Raw genomic sequence first — 25,247 nt, forward strand, 5'->3', positions numbered from 1 at the left:
ATCTGACTTTCCAATAAAAACAAATCTAAAAAAAAAAAAAAAAAAAAGACAAAACACTTTTTAAAAAGAGACTTTGAAATCCATAGTTTTCTCACAGTGTGTATTTCCCATGAGTCTCTGGAGGTACTCCTGTGTATCTTTGTTCCTGTGTGAGTACTCTGTTTTGAAACTGGTTTCTTTATTGCTGTTGCCTGTATTTCTAGCTGAAGTAAATATTTTACTGTGCCTTTCTAGCTTCTCTCATGCTCACAAACCAAACATGAGTCACGCTGCTTCTTCTGCGTGTTTATTTACATTATTGCGTGTAATGTGTTTCCCTTCAATCATCAATGAAAACATAGAAATGAGCAGAAATATAAATTGACATTTTCTTTCCCATGTTTGGTTTTTAAAGTTATACAGTCTTCCTTGTCTCCCTGTTAGCTTTTCAGCATGTCAGCTCATTGTCTCTTAAGACTGGTTAAACACATTTGGAAGTCGTAGTGTACTGTCACTGCCAGCCATGGATTTAATCATATAATTACCACCTGAGACTGAGTTTACCTTTATTTGTTCCTGTAATGATGCCAGGGCCGCTTCTCGCTGAGAGTTCTCTCTTGTGTACATTTTTCCCTTCTCACATTAACTCAGCGATCTAAGAACTATTACATTTGTGGGCTATCACCTGTGTTATGTTTCTACAGTTGATCTTATGAAATGCTTCTGGCAGAAAATTGGTGTTGTATAGAAGTTCCCCCCCGCCCCCTCCAGTGTCAAGTTCAGCTCACGCTTCCTTTGCCTCCTTGTCTATCCTCAGTGCACACGTTCGTCCAGAGCGTTTGGACCGGGGATGGAGATCGCTGGGCCTTTGTTCTTGGTGTGCAGGGAGACAAAAGGGACTGTTGCTCTGTCCCACTGCCAAGCCCGAGTGATGCTGGGGTTTGTGGCACCAATCGCCGTGGCTCTCGGACTGCGTGCTGTAGATAGATCCTTCCTGAGGACCAGGACCCGCTGGCAGTGTGCAGCCGGCGCTGTCGATCGTAACACGCACGGCTCTGGTCTCAGGACTGTGGGACATGAGCTGAATTCCACTGCTCTCCTACTGTGGGATGACCTCAGTTATATAGAAGATTTTGTCCTGGCAGATTTGAGTCCGGAGAGGTGAAATCTTGCCTAGGCCCACTGGAGAGATGCTAGTGGGACTGGGAAAATCAGAACTTACTGCTAGAGTTGTGGGCTACAGTGCGATTGTTATCCGGATCTCCCAGGATGGCAGTGGAGCTTTTCTGGGCTGGGCTGGTGCTAAGGGGGAGCCTCCTCTATCATGTAGAGTGAACAAGCATGACTCTGGGGCCAACGCCCCAGAACTCCCACATCACGGGATGCAGAGCATCTGGTGCCTGCCCTGGGAATCGCCCTGACTCTGGCTCTGCTTGCTCCTGGTAGCAGGAGAACAGAGATATCAGCTGTGCCACTTTTCACACCCGAGTCTGGCACTTCGTGGGGGTGGGCAAGGGAAGGAGGGCGAGGTGACATTTCTTCCTACTTTCTGTAGACAGAAGAGGAAGACTTTACCATTGAGCTCAAGGGTAGTAAATACCATGTTCAGAAATGTGCACTAACAAAATACAGTATTTATTTACTGAGTATGATTGTTGTATCATTAACCCATTGTGTCATATCATGACATATATAGATACTTATAAAGACTTAAACTGAGCAATACATTTTGCAATAAATATGTCATCAGCATATTCTCAGAAATGAAACGTGGGTCAGAATGAGGTTAACATCTGCTGTTTTTATTTTTTAATGATTATGTATTTGTCAGGAAGATAACAAAGAGATTCCACTGCTGGTTCACTCCTCAAATGTCCACAAAAGCCAGAGTTAGACCCAGTTGAAGCCAGAAGCCTGAAACTCCATCTGGCTTTCCCTCAAGGGTAGTAGGGACCGAAGCACTTGAGCCATTTTCTGCTCCTTTCACAGGCAGGTAAATGGGGAACTGGGTGGGTAGCACAGAGTGTGGGATTTCAATTAGCACACTGATATGGGATGGTAGTATATCCAGCCATCACAATGCCAGCCTCCACTACATTTCTACAAGCTAAAGTTTTGCATGTCAGAAATATCTAACAGTTTGTTCTTATGGAATTGATTTAGCGTCGACTGGTTCATGTATTGTGCTTGGATTATATAAAGAAAAACATCTGATAGCTACACACTCCCAAAACTATGTTCAACCTAACTTGGTGAAAGTCACCAAATTAGTTCCCTTGCTAATATCCTATCATTAGCAATCAGATACACAATTAAAAAAAAAAAAAGAATTCCCAGGGTGGGCATTTGTCCTAGCAATTAGGACATCTGTATCCCACTGTGGAATGCTTGGGTCTGACTCTGGGAAGCAGCAATATTGGCTCGAGTAACTGGGTGCCTGTCTCAGACATGGAAGACCTGGCCTGTGTTCCCAGCTCCTATCGTCTCTGCTCTGACCCAGCTCTGACTTTGTAAACATTTGGAGAATGAACCAGCAGATGGGATCTCTATCTTTAAAACTATAAAGTAAAACAAAGACCTTATGTTAATACGTTTATGACAAACATGTTTAACAGCTAACTTCGGTTAGTAAATGCGGAACAAAGAGAGAAAGTGACATTAAAAGTGTTTTTGGGCCCAGTGCAGTAACCTAGTGGCTTAAGTCCTCATCTTGCAAGCACCGGGATCCCATATGAACACCCGTTCATATCCCGGAGGCCCCACTTCCCATCCAGCTCCTTGCTTGTGGCCTGGGAAAGCAGGAGAGGATGGCCCAAAGGCAGCCTACACCCACGTGAAAGTCACAGAAGAAGCTCCCTGGCTCCTGGCTTTGGATTGGCTCAACTTCTGCTGTTAGGGAGTGATTCAGCAGACAGAAGAGCTTCCTTTCTGTGTCTGCTCCTGTCTTTATATCTGACTTTCTAATAAATAAATAAATATATATATATTTTTAAAATGTTCTTGATCTGCACACAGTGAATGAGCTTTTTGTTGGTCTACCCCATGTATAGATATGTGTGTATATAGATGTATATACATGTGTGTGTACATCTGTACATGTACTTTAGAAAGTTTGTAGGAAATGAGAAGGTAATTTTGGTACAATTTTTAAAAATTCATGGTTATGAAGAGTTTTCAAAAAAGTTCATGAAAAATGTGTACTATGGAAACACTACAGGGGGTTTCAAAAAATTTTTGTACCCAAATAAACTCATCTTTGAATTTCATTTTTTTCACGAACTATTTGGAGAAACTTTACATATGTATCTGTGTTTACTTAATACTTACATAAGTGCACAAATATGCACACATATGTGGCTTTCCGTAACTATTATGCTAGTTTTAAAGTAGGAGTTTGACAGGGTGAGGAGGCTGAGGCCATGTGGCTTTAACATACAAGTCTCTTCAGTGTTAGCTCCATGCCTTCTCCTTTATCATCTGCTTTTCCACAAGTATTCTCCGGCCAGTTCAGACTAGTCCTTCTAGCATTCTCTGTCATTCCGTGTCTCTGTCTTCTGCCGGTGTATTTGTCTGGGACATACCTCTCTGGACAAAGCAAGAATTTGCTGAAGTCCCACTCTTTCTTTAAGAAATCAGATGCTGCTTCCCTTCAGCCTTTCAGTTGTCCTAGAAAATCTCTCCCATACAAATTCTTGTGTATGGTATACTAGCATCATTTTTATATTAACATTTATGTTTAGACTTATATTCTCTTTCCTTTGCACAACCAATTGAACTTCAATATTTTTCTTCTCGTTTCTTCAGTTTTGCCTAGTGAGTACTTATACAATTAAGGATTTATTTTGGGAATCTTTTAGATATTTTCTTCAGTGCTTTCCGCTGCGATGTTCTCTCTTTCTTCTGCTCAATTAAATGACTGTTTTTCTGACTCGGTCAGTTGCTATGCAAAAAAAAAAAAAAAAAAATCACCAATATCACGATATCTTAGGTGGACATTAGTCACTTGGGGCTGAATGTTCTTCCTGGATTTTAGGAATTCCCCATCTTCTGCTTCTTAATTTATACTACATAAACTGATAGCATGAATTTGTAATATGCCCACTCTCCTTTTGCAGCTGGAACCCCACCTTTGAATCAGGAGCTGAAGAAAGGGTGGCACAGAGTTAGTTCTGGTGGTGGTGGGTGACAGCAGTCCATTTCCAAGGACAGGGTTCAGCGATGGCGGAGGCGACACTGCACACTGTGGCACCTGCACTGCCTTCCCAAGGCAGCTTTTGGGGAACAACTCTGTGTATCTGAAGGCCAGGTTTTCCAATCCCTCTGGTCATCATTCAGTGTGTTTTCAGCTAAGAATGGTTCCTACAGCTGTTGACTAAGAAGTTTACCCTCATATGGTGTCATGGAGCCTAGGCACAGAGTTCTACAAGGGGTTCTGGTATTGGTCCTGGCCCAAGTTCATTTCTAAAAGGAAAACGTTTTCAGAATCTTTTCAGCTCTAAAATTGCATTGTTTCTGCTTCTCCTAATTTATCAATGGGAAGCGGATATAATCATCTCTGGCTGCCAAAACCATCACTAGGCTCTACCAAAATTCTGCCAATGGTATCATTGTTCTTCTACCCTAGCAATCCTGGGTTTTTGTGCCTGTATTTAGCACTGTTGGTTAGCTGGTAGTTACTGGTACTACATGCTGCTTGCATCTTGACAGGTATAAAAATGTTCTTTGTTCTCTGTTTAGTGACCTGATTGAAGGAAAAAAATGCTTTAGGCACCAATAAGTTTCAAGGTTTCCAAGGTTATGTTGATTCAGATGAGAGGTTCTTAGTAGAGACTTGAGGTTTGAAGTCATAAATTGTAAAAATTACGTTTTAATGCAGTATTGTCGGTTAGGAGACTGAAGAGTTTTTAAAGAGACCGACCCTTTATAGGTGCATAATATAACAAATAGTGTGAAATACTTCTCCATGAAAGCTAACAAGAGTGCATTGTAAATGACATCCTATGATAGGACTATCATTAATAGGTCTGCAATTGTCTTTAAAGGAAAAAGTTTAAAAAGAGGAGGAAGGGAGAAGAGGAGTTTGGAGGTTCATCATTCAAACCTAACGAAGTGGGATGAATCTGCTTGTGGCTAACTCCTACTCTGTGTCCTTTAAAATACCTCACGGCAGGGGCAGGTAAAGCCCATTGCTGTGACACTGGCACTTCGTTTGGATCTTGGCTGCTCTACTTCCAGTTCAGCTCCCTGCTAATGTGCCTGGGAAAGAAGTGGAGGCTTTTCCTAGTGCTTGGGCCCCTGTACCTGTGTGGGAGACCCAGAAGAAGCTCCTGGCTACTGGCGTTAGCCCTTCCACAATTTGACCATTGAATCCATTTAAGGAATGAACCAGCAGATGGAAGATCTCTGTGTCTACTCTCTCTCTAAGTCTGACTTTTCAATAAATAATTTCTTTAAGATTTATTTATTTTCATTGGAAAGATAGATCCACAGAGAGAAAGAGAGACAGAAAGATCTTCCATCTGCTAATTTACTCGCCAGGTGGCTGCAACAGCTGGAATTAAGCCTATCTGGAGTTAAGCCGGAGCCAGGGCTTTCTTCAGGTTGTCCATGTAGATACAGGGTCCCAGGACTTTGGGCAATCCTGTGTTGCTTTCCTACACCACAAGAAGGGTGCCAGATGAGAAGTGAAGAAGCCAGGATATGAACTGGTGCCCACATAGCAACCTGGTGCATGCAAGGCGAGGATTTAGCCACTGGGCTGTTGAGCTAGGCCCCAATAAGTAAGTCTTAAAATGAAATTAAATACAATATCATATGATAATAAGCTTTTAAAATTTTCATCTTCTTGCTTTAGCATTTCATTTGTGATCACTACAATAATTGGTAATATTTTAAATTCAGACATCCTAGTCTCCAAGCAGCAAAAGGCACTGACTTAGTTATCCGTTAGAATGATAGATATTTTATAAGTATAGCCATTCAGATTTATATTTAACATTTGTCAAACGCCAAATATAACTGGTAGGGACTTTCACCTGTGTGGCAAAGGTGAGGCGTCTTCAGTCTTATTTTGTTTTTTACTGAGTTTCCACATTGTGCCAGTTGCTATGTAGTTAAACTATTAAATAGGACCACAGTGGACTTCAGATTCAGCTGAAAAAAAAGTTTAAATTAAACGCATAGGCAATTATAAAGTATTTAATGGCCAAACTGATCAATCCTAGCTGTAAAAGTCAAACCCAAGACCAGGGAAATCAGATTTTTGGTCTAACTGTTAAATTGTCACTTGGGATTGCTGCATCCCATGTTCCAGTTCATGATTTGATTCCTGGATCCTCCACTTCTGACCCAGCTTCCTTTACTTAATGGAGGACTTTGGGTTACTGTTCCGTGGAGGTAGAACTGGAGGGATATACTTGTGATATTTAGAGAGGGCAGTGGGGCTGAGAGAAACCATTCGGGGAAAGAGATGCATTGCCGTCCAAGACCGTAAGAAGAGATGTGTGTTATATGCCCACATAAAACAGGGAGTTATGTAAGAGGGAGTAAGTGGAAGCTCTTGAACTGGGACGGTTAAAGGACTGTTAGGGTGGCAACTCAAAGTTCGAAGAGTTTTTTTTACTTGAAATAGACCACGGTAAGATATGATGATTATCTAAAGAATACTAGCAAAGTTTGTGTGTGCACATGCATGTGTATCATCCTACATTCTCCTGTTTTGTGTTTCTTCAGACTCCCTCGAGCCCACGTATCAGCAACTTCAGAAAATGAAACTGGACAAGAGTCCCTTTGTGGTCGTGTCTGTGGTCGGGCAGGAACTCCTGACAGCTGGCCATCATGGGGCGTCTGTGGTCGTCTTAGAAGCTGCTCTGAAGATTGGCACCTGCAGTCTCAAGCTGAGAGGTTCCGTTTTCTCTGCCCTGAGCAGCGCTTACTGGTCTCTCGGCAACACAGAGAAGAGCACTGGATATATGCAGCAGGACTTGGACGTAGCCAAGACCTTAGGTAGAGTTACAGCTTCTCTCCTCCCTTTGTTTCAGTGCAGGCGGGATACAAACATTTAATGACACGAATGGGACTAGCCTATGCAATGAAAAAGGGTGTGTCTCTAGAATGGTTCTCTGTTTTAAAGTCTTGCAGTCTTTGCAGCTTTTTATATAACAAAGTTCCAAGGTCTCCAAAGGTCAAGAGATATGGATCAGTATACTCACTGCCCTCATTGGAGACTTGGACTCACAGTTGAATATCGCCAGTGACAGCCTTGCTAGGTGAAACTTCCGTCCTAAGTTTGGCTCCCATTAGAATGCATCATCTTCTTGTCTGGGGAGATTGCACAGGGTAGAGCCGAGGAGCTTGCACCATGGATCAGACTCGTCACTTTTAAATCCCAGCCCTGCCACGTCCTAGCTCAACTGTGGGCAAATTCCCTCTCCTTCTATGCTCCAGCTGCCTTGCGTATAAAACAGGAGTGGCTTACGATTTCCCTGGTCATTGCGGTGATGATTCAGTACTTTACAGGATTGCCATGCGAGGAGGTACATGGGGAATCTCCATCAGTCCACTTGTAAAGCGGTAATATATGATTGTAGGTTTAGAGTCAAACAACTGAACCAACAAGCTGGTGATTGCTCTGAATCAAAAGTCATTAGCGGAGTAATGAGGAGATTCAAATGGCAGCTGCTTTGTGTCAAGGTCTTTAACCTCACATTTCCAGGACACCTAGTTCCTGACAGTGGTTGTATGTTAAAATAATAACAACGGACATCCAGAGATTTAAGTCCTGAAACCCTAACTCCCAACTCAGGTTTTTGTAGAAGAAACAAACACTTTAAAAAAAAAAAAAGTGGAATCTTAGATAGTAAATGAGTGGTTTTAAATTAAGATGACCATTACATGTTATCGTTAATGCTATAACTTAGAATTTTTTTTTTCCTTGACTTAGGTGACCAAACCGGAGAATGCCGGGCTCACGGCAATCTGGGCTCTGCATTCTTCTCCAAAGGGAATTACCGCGAGGCTCTCACTAACCACAGGCGTCAACTGGTGCTCGCCATGAAACTCAAGGACCGGGAGGTAGGAAGTTCATTTGCAGACGAAAGCTGCCCTTCTCTGCCGTGCTAAGAGATCTAGCAGACGCCCCATTTGAAAGTCTCTCCCCAAGCTGATAACATTTGGTGTTGGTCTACCACATGTTAAGGTTTAGATCTGTAGAGATACATGAGACCTCAGCCCTGACCTCAGATCTAACAGCTTGGTCAAGTGTGTTATTCTCATTCTCTTAAAGCCTGCTATGGGGTAGACATATAAAATCAGCAATAACAACAACAAAAAAGCTTTATGGTCATGACAGAGTCATGCAGTTGTATTACAAGAAGCAAGCATTATGTTGTATTTGAGATCAAGTATTACACTGCCACCCCTGGCTTTGTTTCCTCAGTGGGTTTTTAACTCGGATGATGAAAACGTATTTTCTTTGAGATACTTGGATTGTAATGATAAAGAAACATCAGCCTAGTGTCCGTTATGAAATGCAACATTGTGAAAGTGTTGATATCCTGTAGTTTGGGCAGATGTTAAAATGCCTGCAATGTAGAAGAGTAGAGTTTGAAGTCAGATAAGCTCAGATTTGAACCCTGCCTCCAGTCCTTCCTTGTTGTGGGTTTGGAGTAGCTATTACTTAAATCTGCTTTTTCTTTTTCTCTTTTGTTATTTAGGCAAGTATTTTCGTCTTGTTTTATTCTATGATACATGGTGGTGGTTAGGTTATAAATGACACTTGTATATTTAGAGTGCCTAGCCTGGTGCCTGGAATTCTATGATATTTCATAAAGGAATGTCATGAATGATAGCTTTTATTATAATATTAATACGGGGAGGTTAATAGCAAAAACAATGGGGAGTTTATGAACCAACTTATATTTGAGAAATGTATTTAGTTACATTGACATCTCAGAATTCCATTATGGGACATCATGAAGGTGATTAAATAATCCCATCCATTTCAGGAATGTGGTAGAAACCCCAGGAGGAATTGGGGAAGGGAAATGACAGCCTTTGAAAGCACCAAAACAAGCCATTTTCATGGATTTGCGGACTTTTGGCAATTTTATTCTCTCAAGAGTTATCGGAACACTTTTCTTGCTGCTATTTACTCTTAATTTGTAAATAATTCTTAAAAGCCAGTTGATATGATTTATTTTTTCTTAAAGATTTGTTTACTTAATTGAAAGGTTGAGCTACTAAGGGAGAGGGATACGCACACACAAAAGACAGAGAGATGAGAAGATCCATTTCCAACCCATTGGTTTACTCCCTCAATGCTTGTGAGAGCTAGGGTCTGACCAGGTTGCAGCCAGGAGCCAGGAAATCCATCCAGAGCTCCCACGTGGCTGGCAGAGACCTAACTACTTGGACTTTCACCCACTGCCTTTACAGGCACGTTAACAGAAGGGCAGACTGGAAGCAGAGCAGCCAGGATTTGAACCAGTGTGGTTTATAGGCATCCCACATACCAACTTAGCTTGCTAGACCACAACATCTACCCCAGTCTGATTTCTTGCTGTTCAGAGAATGAACTCACAAATTAGACAGATAATGCTGATGGTTATGAAATATCAGGAGCCAGGTTTAAGAAGTGAAACAGGGTAGGCATTTGGCACAGCTAAGTTGTTGCCTGGCATGCCTGCATTCCATATTGAGGTGCCTGGTTCAAGTTCCTGCTACTCCTTGTCTGGTCTGTCTTCTTGCTAGTGTGTGCACTGTGAGGCGACAGGTGATGGCAAATCCAGGTGAAGTTCTGGGCTGCTGGCTGTGGCTTCACCTGGCCCTGAGTATTTGAGAGGCGAACCAGCAGTTGGAAGATCTCTTTCCATCTGCCTCCCTATTTCTTTCTCTCTCTGTGTTCTCTGACTTTGACATAAAATGAAAGAAATTGAATGAAAAATGTTAAAAAAAAAAAAAAAGAACTGAAACAGTATGGTTGTCCAGATGAACCACTTAGTAAAGGGGCAGATAATTATTAAAATGTCCAGTGGTGCAGTAATACTCTTTCCTCCTAATCTCTAAAATGTATACATTAACCCAATTAGCAGATAAAGTGGGAAGACTTTAAATGTAGGGGCACAGTAATGCAATAGGCATTGCAATTTAGAACTGAAAGTTTTCTTCTTGCCCTGTTTTCCAGAGTATTATTTTCCCTCAGGTGTGCTATCTGGGTGTATACACCTCTACCATAAATATGTTTTCAAGTAATCGTTGAATTACAAGACTGGAAGGGACCTTGAGAGAATACCAATACCCAGTCTTTAGAACCTTCCCACTGTTGCCACCTTCCACAGATAACATATGTCCCCATAGTCTAGAAGTCCTCCTTGTACGTAAGTGGGAGATGCTGGACCTTTTTTTTTTTTTAAATTTGATTTGAAAGTCAGATATACAGAGAGGAGAGACAGAGAGGAAGATCTTCCATCCAATGATTCACTCCCCTAAGTATCTACAGTGGCTGAACTGAGCTGACCCAAAGCCAGGCACTTCTTCTGTGACACCCACACAGGTGCAGGGTCCCAAGGCTCTGGGCCATCCTCCACTGCCTTCCCAGGTCACAATCAGGGAGCTGGATGGGAAGTGGAGCAGCCAGGACACAAACCGGCACCCATATGGGATATCAACATGTGCAAGGCAAGGACTTTTTAGCCACTAGTCTACCACGCTGGGACTGGGACTCAGTTTTTAAACTTGTTTCTTTCCTGTGTGAGGAGATAAAGGCTGTGCAGCTACCACAATATCTTTAAGTTGAATAATGCCGTTCATTTTCTGATTGTCAAGACTTTAATAATCTCAGTGACACTCTTGCGGCTGTTCTCCCACTTACCCTGGCTTGCTTGGGTTGTCAGTTGGCTTTGGCTTGACCACAGCCTTGGTCTGAGATGTTCTTGCTGTTTAATCCGTGCTGATACTTGGTATTACCTGATCATGTTTATCTGCTGACCACTGTGAGCCATTTGAATTTTTTTCTGTCTCTTCTGTTATGTTTGTTACAAAGTACTATTCATTTTTTTTTACAAAGTAAGTTTGATGTTATTTTACTACCATTTCTCTTAATTTTTGTTTATAAAATACATGGTAAGTGTTTAGCTATTCTTTTTTTAAAAAAATGTTTTCAGTGTATTTGTGTGGTGAGAACTTTTCAATCTTACTATCTTGGCATATTTCAAGTATATAATCTTGTATTATTAATTATTGCTTCCTAGTATGATTCTCTAGAACTTATTCATTGTGCCGAAGTGGAATTTTATAACCCTTGAGTAACATCACATTCCCCAACCTAAACTCCAAACTGGTAACCCCTGTTCTTTCTACGCTTTACTTCTGTAAGATGACATAATTTATATTTTTTTCTGTGTTTAGCTTATTTCACTTAGCATAATGTCTTCTTAAGGTCATTTATATCGTTGCAAAGGGCAGACTTTCCTTCTTAAACACTGATTACCTTTCCAATCCACATGCACAGGTTGTATATAAATATGTATATCGTCATTTCTCTCTCCATTTATTTGCTGATTAATACCTAGAGAGTTTTGTATCGTGACTATCCTGAATAATGCTATAATGAACATGGGCATTTCCATTCCTTTTTGAGATTGTTTTTGAAAGCTGCTGCCAATTTTCCTGTGATTAACTGGTAACATTTATCCCTCGTTCCCTGAAATCAGCCACCATGGAATAAAACTGGGTTCATATTGACTCACAGCTTGAAGAAATATATAACCGTCTTAAGGGAACTATTGTGGTGATGCATGTTTTACACACATTCAAAGCTTTTGCTGTCCAGTGCAGTTAAGCGCGATGGCTATTCTTGAAGCACCCAGTACCGTGCTTCGGGCTGAGGGTCAGCAGTATGGTAGGGTCCTGCCACTTGAGCAGCTTACATGCTTTTGTGTGAGTGTGTGTGTTTTAAGCAAAATCTTGATACAGAAAAAAATGGTATATTTCCTGAGCAATAAATAATGAATGCCGTCATAATCATTGTCAAGCTTTTGAGGTCCAAAGGAGAAAGACTGATATGGAATGGAGCTTCTTGGAACAAGTGTTAACTCTGATTGCGGTTCTACAAGTTGGTTAGTCTGTCAGTCATGCTTTACTGCTTCGGTTCAAGTATTAGTAATGACTTTGCTTATCAAACCCGTTAGGAATTCTCACACTTAACTGCTCACTGTTCCCAGAAAGACTGCAGGTTTGCCAGTCCTACCAGCCGTGTGTCAGAAGTTGTAATTCCCTGTACTGGCCAACGCTGAAACTTAATTAGATGGAAGTCGTGTCTTGGTTGTTTTAATCTAACATTCTTTGAACACTATTTCAGTTGACCTTCATAGTTATTTGCTTCTTCATTCATATGGGAGGAAAAATAGACAGTGAAAGACAGAAAGAACTTCTACTCATTGATTCAGTGCCCACATGCCAGCTAGGGCCGGCCAGACCAAAGCCAAGAGCCAAAACATTTAATCCCGATCTCTCACATTGGTGACAGGGACCCAGGTACTTGAGCTGCCACCTGATGTACTCCAGGACATGCATTAGAAGGTATCTGAACTAGGGTCTTATTGATTTTTTACAGATTGAACTATTTATCAGTGGAATATTAAAGCTTTGACTATAATATACATTAAATATGATATCTCAAAAAGTTTTTTAAAAAGAAAGGAAGAAGCAGGGAAGAAGCAAAGAAAGTATCATTATAATCTTAGACATATTTGTGAACTCTACAGAACTACATTGAATCTGTTCTTTTTGCGTTATTATCACATTAACATGAGAATAGTTGAGGACTATTGTATAATTGAGGACTGTATTGTATAATTATCGTGCATTTGCTGTGACCTTAGAGTCTAATGTATTAATACTTTTTTTTTTAAATAAAAAAGGAGGAAACTGAAACCAAGTGCTTTGATCTTGGATGTAGACATACTAACTGGTGTCTTAACTGAACGCCTACCACAGGGTTGATTATTTAAAACTTTTTCCTTTATAAAATAAGGCTTTGTGCTTCATAACTTTTTAGTAGTCTTCTGTCAGGTGTCTGGTATATTCCTTCTTGCCTGCTCTCTGATCTACACTTTAAAAAAAAATTATTTCTTTTCAATGGAAAGTCAGATTTACAGAGAGAAGGAACGACAGAAAAGATCTATCCACTGGTTTACTCCCCAAGTGGCTGTAGCAGCTGAGCCAGTCCTGAGCCAGGCGCCAGGAGCTCTTCTGGGTCTCCCATGCAGGTGCAGGGTCCCAAGGCTGTGGGCTGTCCTCCACTGCTCTCCCAGGCCACAAGCAGGGAGCTGGATGGGAAGTAAAGCAGCTGGGACATGAACCAGTGCCCATATGGGATCTCAGCAGTTGCAAGGCGGGGATTTAACCACGGGTGCATGCATTGGGCCCTTATCTATTCTCTAAGGATCTTTTTCCCTCTATATTTAATGTATCTCATTAGAATTCTATTGTGGTTTTTGAAAGCTAGTTATTTGTAGTGGGTAGCAAAGGTGTTTACTTTGCATGTTTGGTAATTGGTATTATTTATAATAGCTTATAATTTTTGTTGATTCTCTTGGATTTTCCTTTAATTCACTCTTTAAATAGTGATAATCGTGTGCATTTATGACAAACTCTTTTTTTTTATTATTCTTAATTATTGCTTGGATTAGAGTACTCTCCCCAACTGTGTACTTTCCTCAGAATAAAAAGCTGAGAGACTAGGATACCAGTGGAAGTTTAACCCACTGTGCCTCAATGCTGGCTCCTAAGACCTCATTTGGGCCAAGATTTGAACAGAGGAGGGCCCTTTTAGACACGTGCTAGAGCCCTGAGACCAGCAAGACACAGCGCACCACAGCTTTCACGAGGCACCAGTGATCCAGCCAGATCTATTTTCCTGTCAGGTGTAACTTTGTTCCTTTTAGAGAAGTGTGCTAATGCAAGTTGGTAACATTGCAACAATGTCAGTAACTTGTTTTTTTAAAAACAATCATTTTGATTGCCCTAGGAAAAAAATGTAAAAATTCAGAGAATGTGCCTTTTTTGTTTTTAACCTACTCTTAAGTTGCATCTGTGAGCTTAATTTGTACCTTCCTTGATCTTAGCATTATTTTGATATTGGAATAAAATACAGGAAACTGCCTTTGAAGCAAAAAATCCATCACCATAAATGCTGTCAGGATTGAGGACATGAAACCTCATCTACCTGCCTCTGGTCTTTTTGGCTATAATTAATTTTAGGATTTTTTTTTTTCCTAAGCAGCGAGATAACAACCTGAAACCAGTTTGGCTGCTTACCTTTGAAAAACTATAGCTTTTCCTTTTCTATAATTACTCTCAGATACTTAAAAGAGGACGTGATGCATTCTCCACAGTTTTTTTTATTATTATTCGACTAACCTTCTGTCTAATTTAATAGCTTCAAAATTAATTTCAGGTGCCCACAGAGATTTTTTTTTTCCGGAGAGCTAATATTAATTGTCAGAAGAGTGCATAAATTATACTGTATTAAAGATATTGTTCTCTATTCAGGAAATCTGATATGCAAATATGCTGACGACTCCCCAGGTTTCAGTCTAACTTCTCTCCTGAGCTTCATGCATCTCTCCCCAGCTGCCTCCTGAACACTCGCCTTCGAGTTAGACCTCAGGTAGGGCCACTTCTCCATTCACCATTGTCCTCCTGCCCTTGGTCACTCACTGCCATGTCAGCTGGCTCCTGAGAATCCTCTTCGTTCCCCTTCCTTCTGCCATGCCATCTTTTATCCAAACAATAGCAGTGACCTCTTGGAAATTTTACAATTTGACATTCTCTGACAAGTAAAGGGGAAAAAGTACCTACTACTTGGCTGTGTGAGTGTAGCCAAAAGCTGCTGCCTTGAGTTGCTATTTCTTTGCACTAGGATGTAGCAATTACAGTGTGTACTTAAATATTTGATATACTTAGGCTTCAAGTTTGCTCCTGCCACTTCTTTGTGACAAATGATGGAAGTTCTTTCAGTATACCAATGAGCGTGTGAGTTACTCCTGAGTTTTGGCTATTATAAAAAAAAATTATAAGCATTTTTGTACATGAATTTTGATGAACATCAGTACTTCTTTCTATTAAGTTTTGGTTATACATATATTTAGATTTATGTAAAAAAAATAGGTTTTTACAAGTTTTCCAAAATGTTATCACCAATTTGTGTTATCCACAGTACAGAGTTACTACACCTTAATTTTTTTTTTTAAGTGAAGGGCCCAGCGCAGTGGCCTAGTAGCTAAAGTCCGTGCCTTGAACATGCCAGGATCCCATAAGGGCACCACTTGTAATATTAGCAGCCCCGCTTCCCATCCAGCTCCCTGCTGTGGTCTGGGAAAGCAGTCAAGGATGGCCCAAAGCCTTGGAACCCTGTACCCATGTGGGAGACCTGGAGGAAGCTCCTGGCTCCTGGCTTCGGATAGGTGTAGCACCAGTCGTTGAGATCACTTGGAGAGTGAATCATCAGATGGAAGATCTTCTTCTCTGTCTCTTCTCTTCTCTGTATATCTGACTTTCCAATAAAAAAAAAATAAATCTTAAAAAAAATATCTTGACATACTTTAATCATTTTTTAAGGTTGGGCTATTTATTTATTTATTGCTATTGAATTGTATGATTGCCTTATATGTGTTAGATATATACCCTTTATTTGAAAATATCGTTTCAAAAATTTCTCTCATTTTGTAGCTTGCCTTTTCTTCTTTCTTTTCTTTTCTTTTCTCTTTTTTTTTTGTTTGCCTTTTCAATTTGATGATTGTTTCAGGGTGCAGAAGCTGTTTAGTTTGTTGAAGTGCTACTTGTTCAGTTTTTCCTTTGTATCTGTGCTTTGCTATCATACCTAATCATGTTTGAAATCAAGACTTTCTCAAGTTGCTTATCAAGATGGCTATTGTAAATGCATCGGCACCTATATCAAGCTAGATTTCTGTTTTTCAAAAGAATTCACAAGTTGTGCTTCTAATGAGTCCCCCAATTACCACACTCACCATATACAAAAAGGTAATGGAAAATGATTCCCTCCCCCACCCCCCCCCAAAAAAAAGTAAAGCTAGAATTGACCTTTTTTTTTTTTTTGGCACCAAGTTAGACTTCTCTTTCGGTTCCATGTTTCCACAAACCTCCTGAAGCACCGTCAGATTTGTTTGTACGGGGAGGGGGCGGTCTTCTCTCAATCCACAGAGGTGGGAGCTCCTGGAGGGGGGAGTGCTGTAGCGTATTCACAGCCATCATCTCGTGGAGCATTCAGTGTGTTCATGCGTCCCATGTACCAGCCATCACAGCACTTTTGGCTAGGAGGGAAATAAGACCTCCTGGCACAGCTCCCACAGAGCTTCAGGCCATGCTCATAAAAGCTGCTTGGCTGGAAGGAAGAGTATTGAGGGCGACATTAGGCGGAGTGCTTGCCTCTCCTTGGCTTTTGTGGGTGGAGTTCTCATTTTACTGTGAATTAGAGAGGAACCATTAGAAAGCCAAGTAATACTAAGGGTAGTCATTTTTTTCCTTCTTTTCTGCAGTATTTTACTGTAACTAAAATTTGTATTCAGTAAGGACACATTTTATATTCTGATAATGTCTCTCTCATAAAAATATCTTTTAAAATGAAGTCTCTGCAGTGAGCCTTTGAGGCACAATAGATTAAAACACTGCCTGGGCCTCCCACACCTCATGTTGTTGTGCCATTTTGAGTACTTGCTCTTTGCCTTGGGGTCCAGCTTCCTGCAAATGTGCACCCTGGGAGGGCAGCAGAAGATGCCCCAAGTAGCTGGGACCCTTTACCTGCACACGGGAGGCCCGACTGGAGTTCCTGGCTCCTGGCTTCGGCCTGACTCAGCCCTGGCCATCGTGGGCATTTCAGAATGTCATCAACATCTCTCATTGTCCCTTCCCCTTTGCTCCATATCACTCTGCTTTTCAAATAAGTAAGTAAAAGCTAAAAAAAAAAAAAAAAAAGGAAATTTATATTCCATTCTTTATGATTGTGAAAAATGAGTGTGGGGAATCATAATCGTTATGAATTTATGACATCTGAGGGTTCACACCAGTAGTTATTGACCAAAGTAAAAGAAATAGTCTTTGTGAGAAAATCCAGCCTTTTGAATTTCCTTTAGGCTGTAGCTGCAGGAAATTAATTAGATGATTTCTGATGACATCACCCTGGCCGCAGCCCTCTGAAAAACAATGCTATTTTTTCCAGGACCTTTTTGCAGACTTTTTTTTTCACTGTATATATTACCATGCAATTTGCAGTAGCGCTAATATGAAATCCATACAGAGGTTTGTAATATATGCATGTGAGAGAGAGAGAGAAAGAATGTAGTTGAGGTAATTATTTTATTTCCAGTAGTACAAGAGAATGGGTTAAAAGGTTAAAAAGAAAAAAAGCATTCTATGTTAGCAGAGACTCCTATCCTCTGAGGGAGTATTGAGTTCACGAAGACTTGGCAACTTCTCCTGGGGTGTGTATCTTACAGGCGTATGAGAAACAAATAGGTTTGTTGAACTCTGTCAAGTCACTCAAGACTGTAGGACCTGGAAGGCAGACATAAAGAAGGGAGACAGGACATCAATTTCTTGTTTGTACAGTTTGTACTTTGCATTATAGAGCAACTGAGTCAGATCTTTGGGGCCTTCCTGTCACAAGTTATAAAATGCTCTTTTTTTTTTTTTTTCTCTCAAGCTGATAAAAATAGTGATCACCTGAAAGAAAACATTCAAGCATCCAATGAATTTGTGTTTTTTATGTGTGTGTATAACGTACAGTATGTTTGCAAATTACTCAACCTTCAGCTCTCCTGTTTCTTCAACTGTATTTTTTCCCCAAGTTCTACTTTTTATCACTCCACTTATTTTCAGTTGTTCTCTCCTGGTCATCACATTGTGTAATATTTTTTTTTATATAAAAACACACAGGGAACTTCAGGGTAGGAATGAGGAGATGTCAAGTTAAATCCCAGTTTTGCCAGTTTTAGAGTTATGTATCATGGGACAAGCCTCTTCTGCAAGTTCTGTGGGCTGATTCTCTGTAGGAGGAATACCAGCTGAGTGCCTGGTGCAGCAGCTAATAAACCACAAATGGTTATTGAGACCAAATTAATAAAATAATTGAGCTTGTCAGTTACAGTGGCCAGATTTTTAGTGCCTAATAGCTCATTGTGCTGGTGGTTACCATGTTCAGTAGCACGGGGGGTGGGAGAGAGTTTCAATTGTCTTAAAATTCAATTGGCTAGTACTTCTGTGTCTCTTACAGCACTGTTTAATTAGAACACAAAAATTGCATCAGAGTGTATCATAAGCCACCCACATTTTATATTAGGATGTTTATGTATATTAAAACTATGTTATATTAAGTTGTTTATGTTAGGATCATTTCTAGTCTCCGTGGCAGAACACAGGGTGAGGAGAACACTCGACTTCTGGGCTTGGCAAAGTAGCAAATACCAAGTCCCCCCATGTTTATTCATTGTAAACTCTGGAAAAAAATGAAAAAGGAAACAGCTACATAAATGTCCTAGAGATTAATCTAAGGTAGACAGCAGTCAGAGGAGCGGTGACAAGTTGAAAGAAGAGAATAACTTGTCCCTTTTTCCTTCTTGCCCAACCGAGTGCACTTCCCAATCGTTACAGTACTACTAAAACTTGTGTAGAAATCTGTAAGTCCTACTGACTGGGGAATCAGAAAACAGAGTTTGGGTCACAACAATAAGAAGAGAGCAATGAGGAAATCTTAGAAAGGAGAGTCACATATGGGGGGGTTCCATATTTTATGTATAAATTCTAATCAGATCTTTATTGCCCCTGGAGTAAACATATGAGAACAGATTCTAAGCGAGTCAGCCAAGACTGAAAGAACTGAAGAAATGCTGTAATTTGCTACCCACTTCTGGAAAAACAATCTGAGTTCATCAGGGTTAACTACCCCCCCCCCCCAATAAAGCTGATACTCAGTAGAGTAACATAACCAAGTTCCAGGTGTCAGCGGGGTAGCATTCACAGTGTTCAGGATGTACTCCAGAACGCCTGTGTAAGAGCAAAGAGCAAACAGGTAACTTCATCCTCAAGAGAAAAGGCAGCCAACCAAACCCACCCTGAAAAGACCGAGATGTTGGAATGACTAGACGAGGCCTTTAGAAGTCATTGTAAGTGTATTCAAATAAGCGAAGTGAAATACACTTACAATTCATAAACAGATAGTCAATCTCAACATAGAAATAGAAGCTGTACAGGAATCAAATAGGAATTCTAGGACTCAAAAGCACAGGTAAAAGCATTCATTGGGTGAGCTTAATAGAGCATTTGAGATATTCTGTCAGGACACAAAAGGAAACATACTTTATGATCGCGTTAGTAAGATTTTCTAGAACAAGCAAAATTAATCAATTATGGAACCAGTTCAATGATTGTGTTTAGGAGCAGAGTAGGGACCAAGATTGATTTGCAAGAGGTTGGAGGGTGTTTTCTGGGATGCTCTTAATGTCCTTCTTTCATAATATTTGTTTGGGTGGCCATATGTGGACGTATTTGTCAGTATTCCTCATGTGGTATATTTAAAATGTGTGCATCTCACCATTTTGTAAATTTTCGTATGAAAAGCATAAATCAATGAAACTTACTTAAAAAAAAGATGTATCTATTTATTTGAAAGGCAGATGGAATATGTGGGAGAAGCAGAAATGGAGTTCTTCCATCTGCTGGGTCACTCCCAAAGTGGCTTCCTCAGGCATGGCAGTCAGGCAGAAACCAGGCGCCAGGAACCCCATCTGTATGGGGAGCAGGGACTCAGGTACTGGAGCCATCATTGCTACTTCCCAGGTGCATTAGTGACAGGCTAGATAGAAATAGAGCAGTTGGAACTCAAGCTGGCACTCCAATAGGGGATGCCATGCTCCATAGCAACACTGCGCTACCATGCCCTCCCCATGAAACCGTCTTTATGCTGTATTAAAGGGGAAAAAAATGGATTGATGAAAACATGGGCAAATAAATGATAAAGCGTTATTTTGAAATTCAGAAATAGGATATATTGGTATTCACTGTTCAGTTCTTGCATCTTCTCCATGTCTTTATACATCTGAATCATAAAATTTTATATATAAAAGAAGAAAGAATTTGGTGACAAAAAGAGTTGAGTAGTAAACTCTAGTGATTAGACGGCCTTGGTAAAAGCTGGCGCATGTGGAGTCAATCCCACTGGGTGCACTCATGTATTCCTTCCATTCTTTGCAAACCGAACCACACAACTCACTCCTTCCTGGCAGTACACACACAGCACATCCTGCAACAATATCACAGCAAAGTGTGGCTGGAAGTAGATTCAACTACAGGTCCCCAATCGGGGAAGTCCATGTTTTCCTTGAACAGCCTTTTGGGTGGTGTGTGCGCGTGGAGGAAGCTTTGCTCTCTTCCGTGCCACAGTGGACAAGCTCACCTTGCCAGCACATCTGCTGACCTTTGCTGAAGCATAGGGACTGGCCCTCTCATTTTGTCTTGAAGAACAGGGAAGCTTGTAGAAGTGATATGATTTGCTCAAGATCAACTGAATTACCTCAAATTGTTGTGTTTAAGAATAGGTTGCTTTTGCAATAATTGTGGCACTTTTAAAGACCCTTAGTCACATATTTTATCTATCACAGTGTAATTTGTAAAATGTAAGTTGGATCCTAGTTATTTAAAATATTTATTATCATAGATAATGAATTGTTATTATGATCAATATTTGACATTTAGAAATAATCTTAATTTCATACATATATATTATTATTTTATACTTATTCTCATATGTATATGTACATATTCCTATTATTCTCAGAAAAAAAACTAGAGCAAGTATTTTAATTTTAGGAATGAAATTTTGAAATTTCATAGAGTTTGATAATTTTCTAAGAGACAAACTTGCTGTTTTTTTCCCCCTTTTTTTCCTCGATAATTGTGTGTTGTGCATGTGAGGGAAGAAAGCAAGAGTTAAGAAATTTGGATGTAAAACCAGTCACAAACAGTGCGAGCCTGGCCTGTTGGAATGCACCGCAGCGTCCAGGGGACCTGTTGTTTCTGAAGCTGCCGTGATAACCTGTGGCACTCAGGATGGGATTTCCGTGGCAGACACTGCCATTTTGGCCGTCCCAGAACAGCTGCTGTATGAACTTGTACTTGATTTTACGTTTTTTTTTTTTTTTAACTTTGGACCTAGGCATTCTAAGGGGCCCATATTGAAGCAAATTAGCGCTATTATTCCTGTCTTATGGATGAGAAAATTAAGGTTTAAATAAGATAGATGATTCTTCATAAAGCTGCACAGCTAATCACAAGTTTTAGAATTATAATTTTTGAAAACCACAGCACACATCTTCTGACTCCTTAGAAGAATTTTTGGGTCCAAATAGATCATCTCTGCTGAAACAAAATGTACCCTGTATCCAATTTTTTTATAATGATAATTTTCAAAACAAAAATAACAGAAATGACAATTTTCGACAGTCTATTTTAATTTTCCAAGAACATCCCTGAGGTTTGTTTAATTTTATGCCATTGTGGATTAGAACAATTAAAATCTAATTAGAATAGATTGTAAGAACAATGCTCTGCCCGTCCACTGTTACAGATGATTCACATTAGGAATCTTTTCTTATTTTGAGTGTTAGTTCACTGAAACAGCCTGTTTGGAAGGCGGTAATCAGAATCTCTTATTCTCCCTGAATGAAAGCACTTTCCCCTAATCACCACAGAACATATGTAAATCCCAAAGTTCTCCTGATAGAGAAATCGTGTTCCAAAGAAAGCGTCACTCAATTGCTTATTGCTTTGATGTAGTAATCAATACTCTTCCGCAGGTCACAAACCAGGTGCGCACCGGTAGCTACAAGTATGTTAGAGCACGCCTGCCTGCCTTCCTGGAACATGGAGATGGTTGAATTGTTTATCATTTCATTTAACAGCACTTACTGCTGTTCTCCATACCTACAGTGTCAGGATCCACTTAGATAGCAGAATGATGGACCTAAGACTTGTTTTCTGAAGGACTATATTATTGTAATAAAATAGGGGGAATCAGTGGAGGAGAAGGGTAGGGGGAGTCCCAGAGCCTTTGGAACTGTATCATAAAATTATTTGTTAAAAAATGAATGCTCTATTTAAAGACTGTTGAAATGCATTAATAAGTACCTGTTTAAGTAACCTTTAAAGCTAATTTTAGAGACAAACAGAAACAGAAATAGATAAACAATAGTCTCACCCATTGGTTTATTTCCTCAATATCCTCAATGGGGGGGAAGGGGAGGCTGGACTAGATCAAGGCAATAGGCTGGAACCTAGTCTGGGTCTCCCACATGGGTGCAGGCACCCAACCACCTGAGCCGTCACAACCAGCTCCCAGGTGCACATTAGCAGGAATATCAGAATTTGGAACAGAGGTTGGAATTGAATTCACACATTCTGGGTGTGAAACACGGGCATTTTAACCATTAATTCAAATCACTCTGTCCTGGAAGCAAGCTTCATTCAAGCATAACATACATACAGGAAAAATACACAAAAACTTTAACGTTTTATTTCTTTCTTTAAAAGCGGGAGTGACAAAGAGAAAGAATTCTATATGCCAAATCATTTCTCCAAATGCCTGCAAAAACTGGAGCTAGGCCAGGCTGAGGCCCGGAGCCAGGGACTCCATCTGGTCTCCCAAGTGACTGGCAGGAACCCGAGTATCTGGACCACCATCTGCTGCCCTCCCAGGAGCATTCGCAGGATGTTCAGTCAGAAGTATGCAGTTAACTGGGACTTGGAGCGGGCGCTTGGGTGTGTGATGCAGGCATCCCAGTCGCAGTTAGCCCACTTTGCACAGTGGTTATCTCCTGGCAGGGGTGGGTGGAGAGATGTTTTTAGTTAAAATTAATTTCTGGGCCTAGCACATAGTCTAATGGCTAATTCCTTGCCTTGTGTCCACCGGGATCCCATGTGGGCATTGGTTCATATCCTGGTGCTCCACTTCCCATCTAGCTCCCAGTTTGTGATCTGGGAAAGCAGTCGAGGACAGCCCAAAGACTTGAGACTCTGCACCCACGTGGGAGACCCAGAAGAAGCTCCCTGGCTGCTGGCTTTGGATCAGCTCAGCTCCAGCCATTGTGCCAATTGGGGAGTGAATCAGCAGATGGAAGATCTTTTTCTCTGTCTCTCCCCTCTATAAATTTGACTGTCCAATAAAAATAAATAAACCTTTAAAGTTAAATTAATTTCCTTCTAACCTCTACTCAGATTGGGTACTAGAATGTTATATCACATCAGTTGCCCGGTTCTTACCCTCCCCTAGTATTAACCACCCTGTGACGATAACTGCTATTCTGGTGTGTAACAGCCTGGGCTAGTTTAATGCTTTTGTGGTCTATGCTGATGGATTCATAGAGTAGATATTCTTTGGTGTCTGGCTTCTTCTGTTCAGCACCATGCTTGTTAGGTCCACTGCTGTAGGATGCCTATAGCAGTAGCAGTTCGTGTACTCTTGTTTCTATTTGTATTGTATGCTATGAACATGCGTTCTGTTCATTCAGATTGCTTCTGGGTCTTCTCTCAGTGTGTTGTTATGATTGGGGAGGATGTCTGCTCCCTGCCCCAGTTGGTTTTTTTCTTATCTGTTTTTGCTGCTTTTGCTATGACCCCTCTAGCACTTGCTGTGACATATTTTGTATGAATTCTTCATAAGGTCCACTAAGCTTCTAGAACTTGCCACTAGATGCTTTCCATCAGTGTTGGAACATTCTTAGCTAGGACTTCAGCAAATGTTTCTTCTGCCCCATGATTTCTGTCTGATCTTCTCTGATTCCCCAAGGTGGTTTTTTTGTTTTTGTTTTTTTTTACTATCTTATCTTCTAGATCACAGAGCTTCTCTCTTCTGCTATGTCTGATTTACTTTTAAACTTATATATCATTTCTTACTTTTAGTTGCACTTTTCCAGAATATCAATTTGGCTAACTTTTATAGATTTTTTACTTCTGTGATGAAATTTGCTCTTGAATACATATATTATTAATCTTTTAAATTCTGTGTTTAAAAATGTGTGAGTTTATGTCGATGTTCTGTGCTGTTCCTTGGCCCTGTTGTTGTGTGCCGTTGTACTGGTTCAGTATTTTATCGACTGTTAGCCATTGTACATAAAATCATAAAGAGAATCTCAGTGGAGCTGTCCAGGCACACTCAGCCAGTTGGTGGTTTTCACCAAGGGGCTCCCGACTTCTAGACCATGGCCTCTGTGCAGCGTCAGTGACGGTGTAGTGTTTGTTTTCTGCAACTTCCTGAGGCGATAAGCGATGTCTAACTAGCATGCATAAAATCAAGTCAACCTACTTGAGTGATTACAATGCTCTAATGGCAGTTCATCTTCTAAGATCTTATAGTTGAAGTTGTGATAACATTGTCAAATGTTATCTGTGAGTTCATATTTATGCCAAATAGTTCAGCCACATTCAAGACTCCAAAGTTAGGGTGTTTTTTTTTTTTTTAATCTCTTTTGTTTGCTTCTATTTGTAAAGTGAAGGCTTGGGTTTTTTGTTGTTGTTGTTTTCATTTTAAGGGGATAATTCATCTAGAGCGTTACCAGATTGTGCCCATCTGCAGTGCTATAAAAAAGTATTCATAGCTGCGGTATCTCTGTCAGTTGAACAAGCCAGAAAAGGGCTGGGAATATGATGATGGTAGCACCTACAATTAGAAGAGCACCCAGCAATGAATACCATCTGAACCTTTGCAGTTGATAAGAACCATTGCATCAGCTTAATCTTATTTCTTTTATCCATCAAAATGATAGCTTCTCTTATGAAGGACTTAAGCTTATGCATATGTTAAGAGGGTACGGTGCTGAATGAGTGAGCTGCTTCTGGCTGGAATTTGGTCTGGCTCTTGGATTCCACACAGAGGAGTCATGGACAGACACTTCTGTGGTAACATGGCTTGAATTCCTTGTTTTCCCTGCTCTGCCGGGTTATCAAGTCGCATCTGTGTTGCATATCTATTTGCCCATCCGTTTTTATGTTAGGGGAAGTGAAACAGAAGTGATGGAGGTAGGTAAACAGAAAAAGGACATTAATGGAGAATAAATGTAGTTTAGCCCTTGACCTCTGTAATTATAAAAGCTACTCTGACATTTGTGGGTTTGCTTGCTTTCTCTCTTTCTTTTTTTAAATGACAGGGTCATCTACACTTACTGACAATCTGGAAAAGAACTCGAGAGCTGCTTTGTGTT

The 25,247-nt window shown here is 40.5% G+C and overlaps 1 protein-coding gene across 1 annotated transcript in view; it reads left to right on the forward strand.

Moving 5' to 3' along the window:
* The window catches only part of TTC28 (tetratricopeptide repeat domain 28), a 499,891-nt gene that overhangs the window by 264,067 nt on the left and 210,577 nt on the right, over nucleotides 1–25,247 (forward strand). Inside the window, exons 4-5 of the mRNA XM_041003608.1 lie at nucleotides 6,712–6,984; nucleotides 7,922–8,052. Coding sequence (XP_040859542.1) covers nucleotides 6,712–6,984; nucleotides 7,922–8,052 — 404 coding nt within the window. The remainder of the gene's footprint in view (nucleotides 1–6,711; nucleotides 6,985–7,921; nucleotides 8,053–25,247) is intronic.

This window comes from Ochotona curzoniae, unplaced genomic scaffold (assembly GCF_017591425.1).
Source record: "Ochotona curzoniae isolate NIBS_2020 unplaced genomic scaffold, NIBS_Ocur_1.0 scaffold_274, whole genome shotgun sequence".
In the NCBI taxonomy this organism is placed as follows: Eukaryota; Metazoa; Chordata; class Mammalia; order Lagomorpha; family Ochotonidae; genus Ochotona; species Ochotona curzoniae.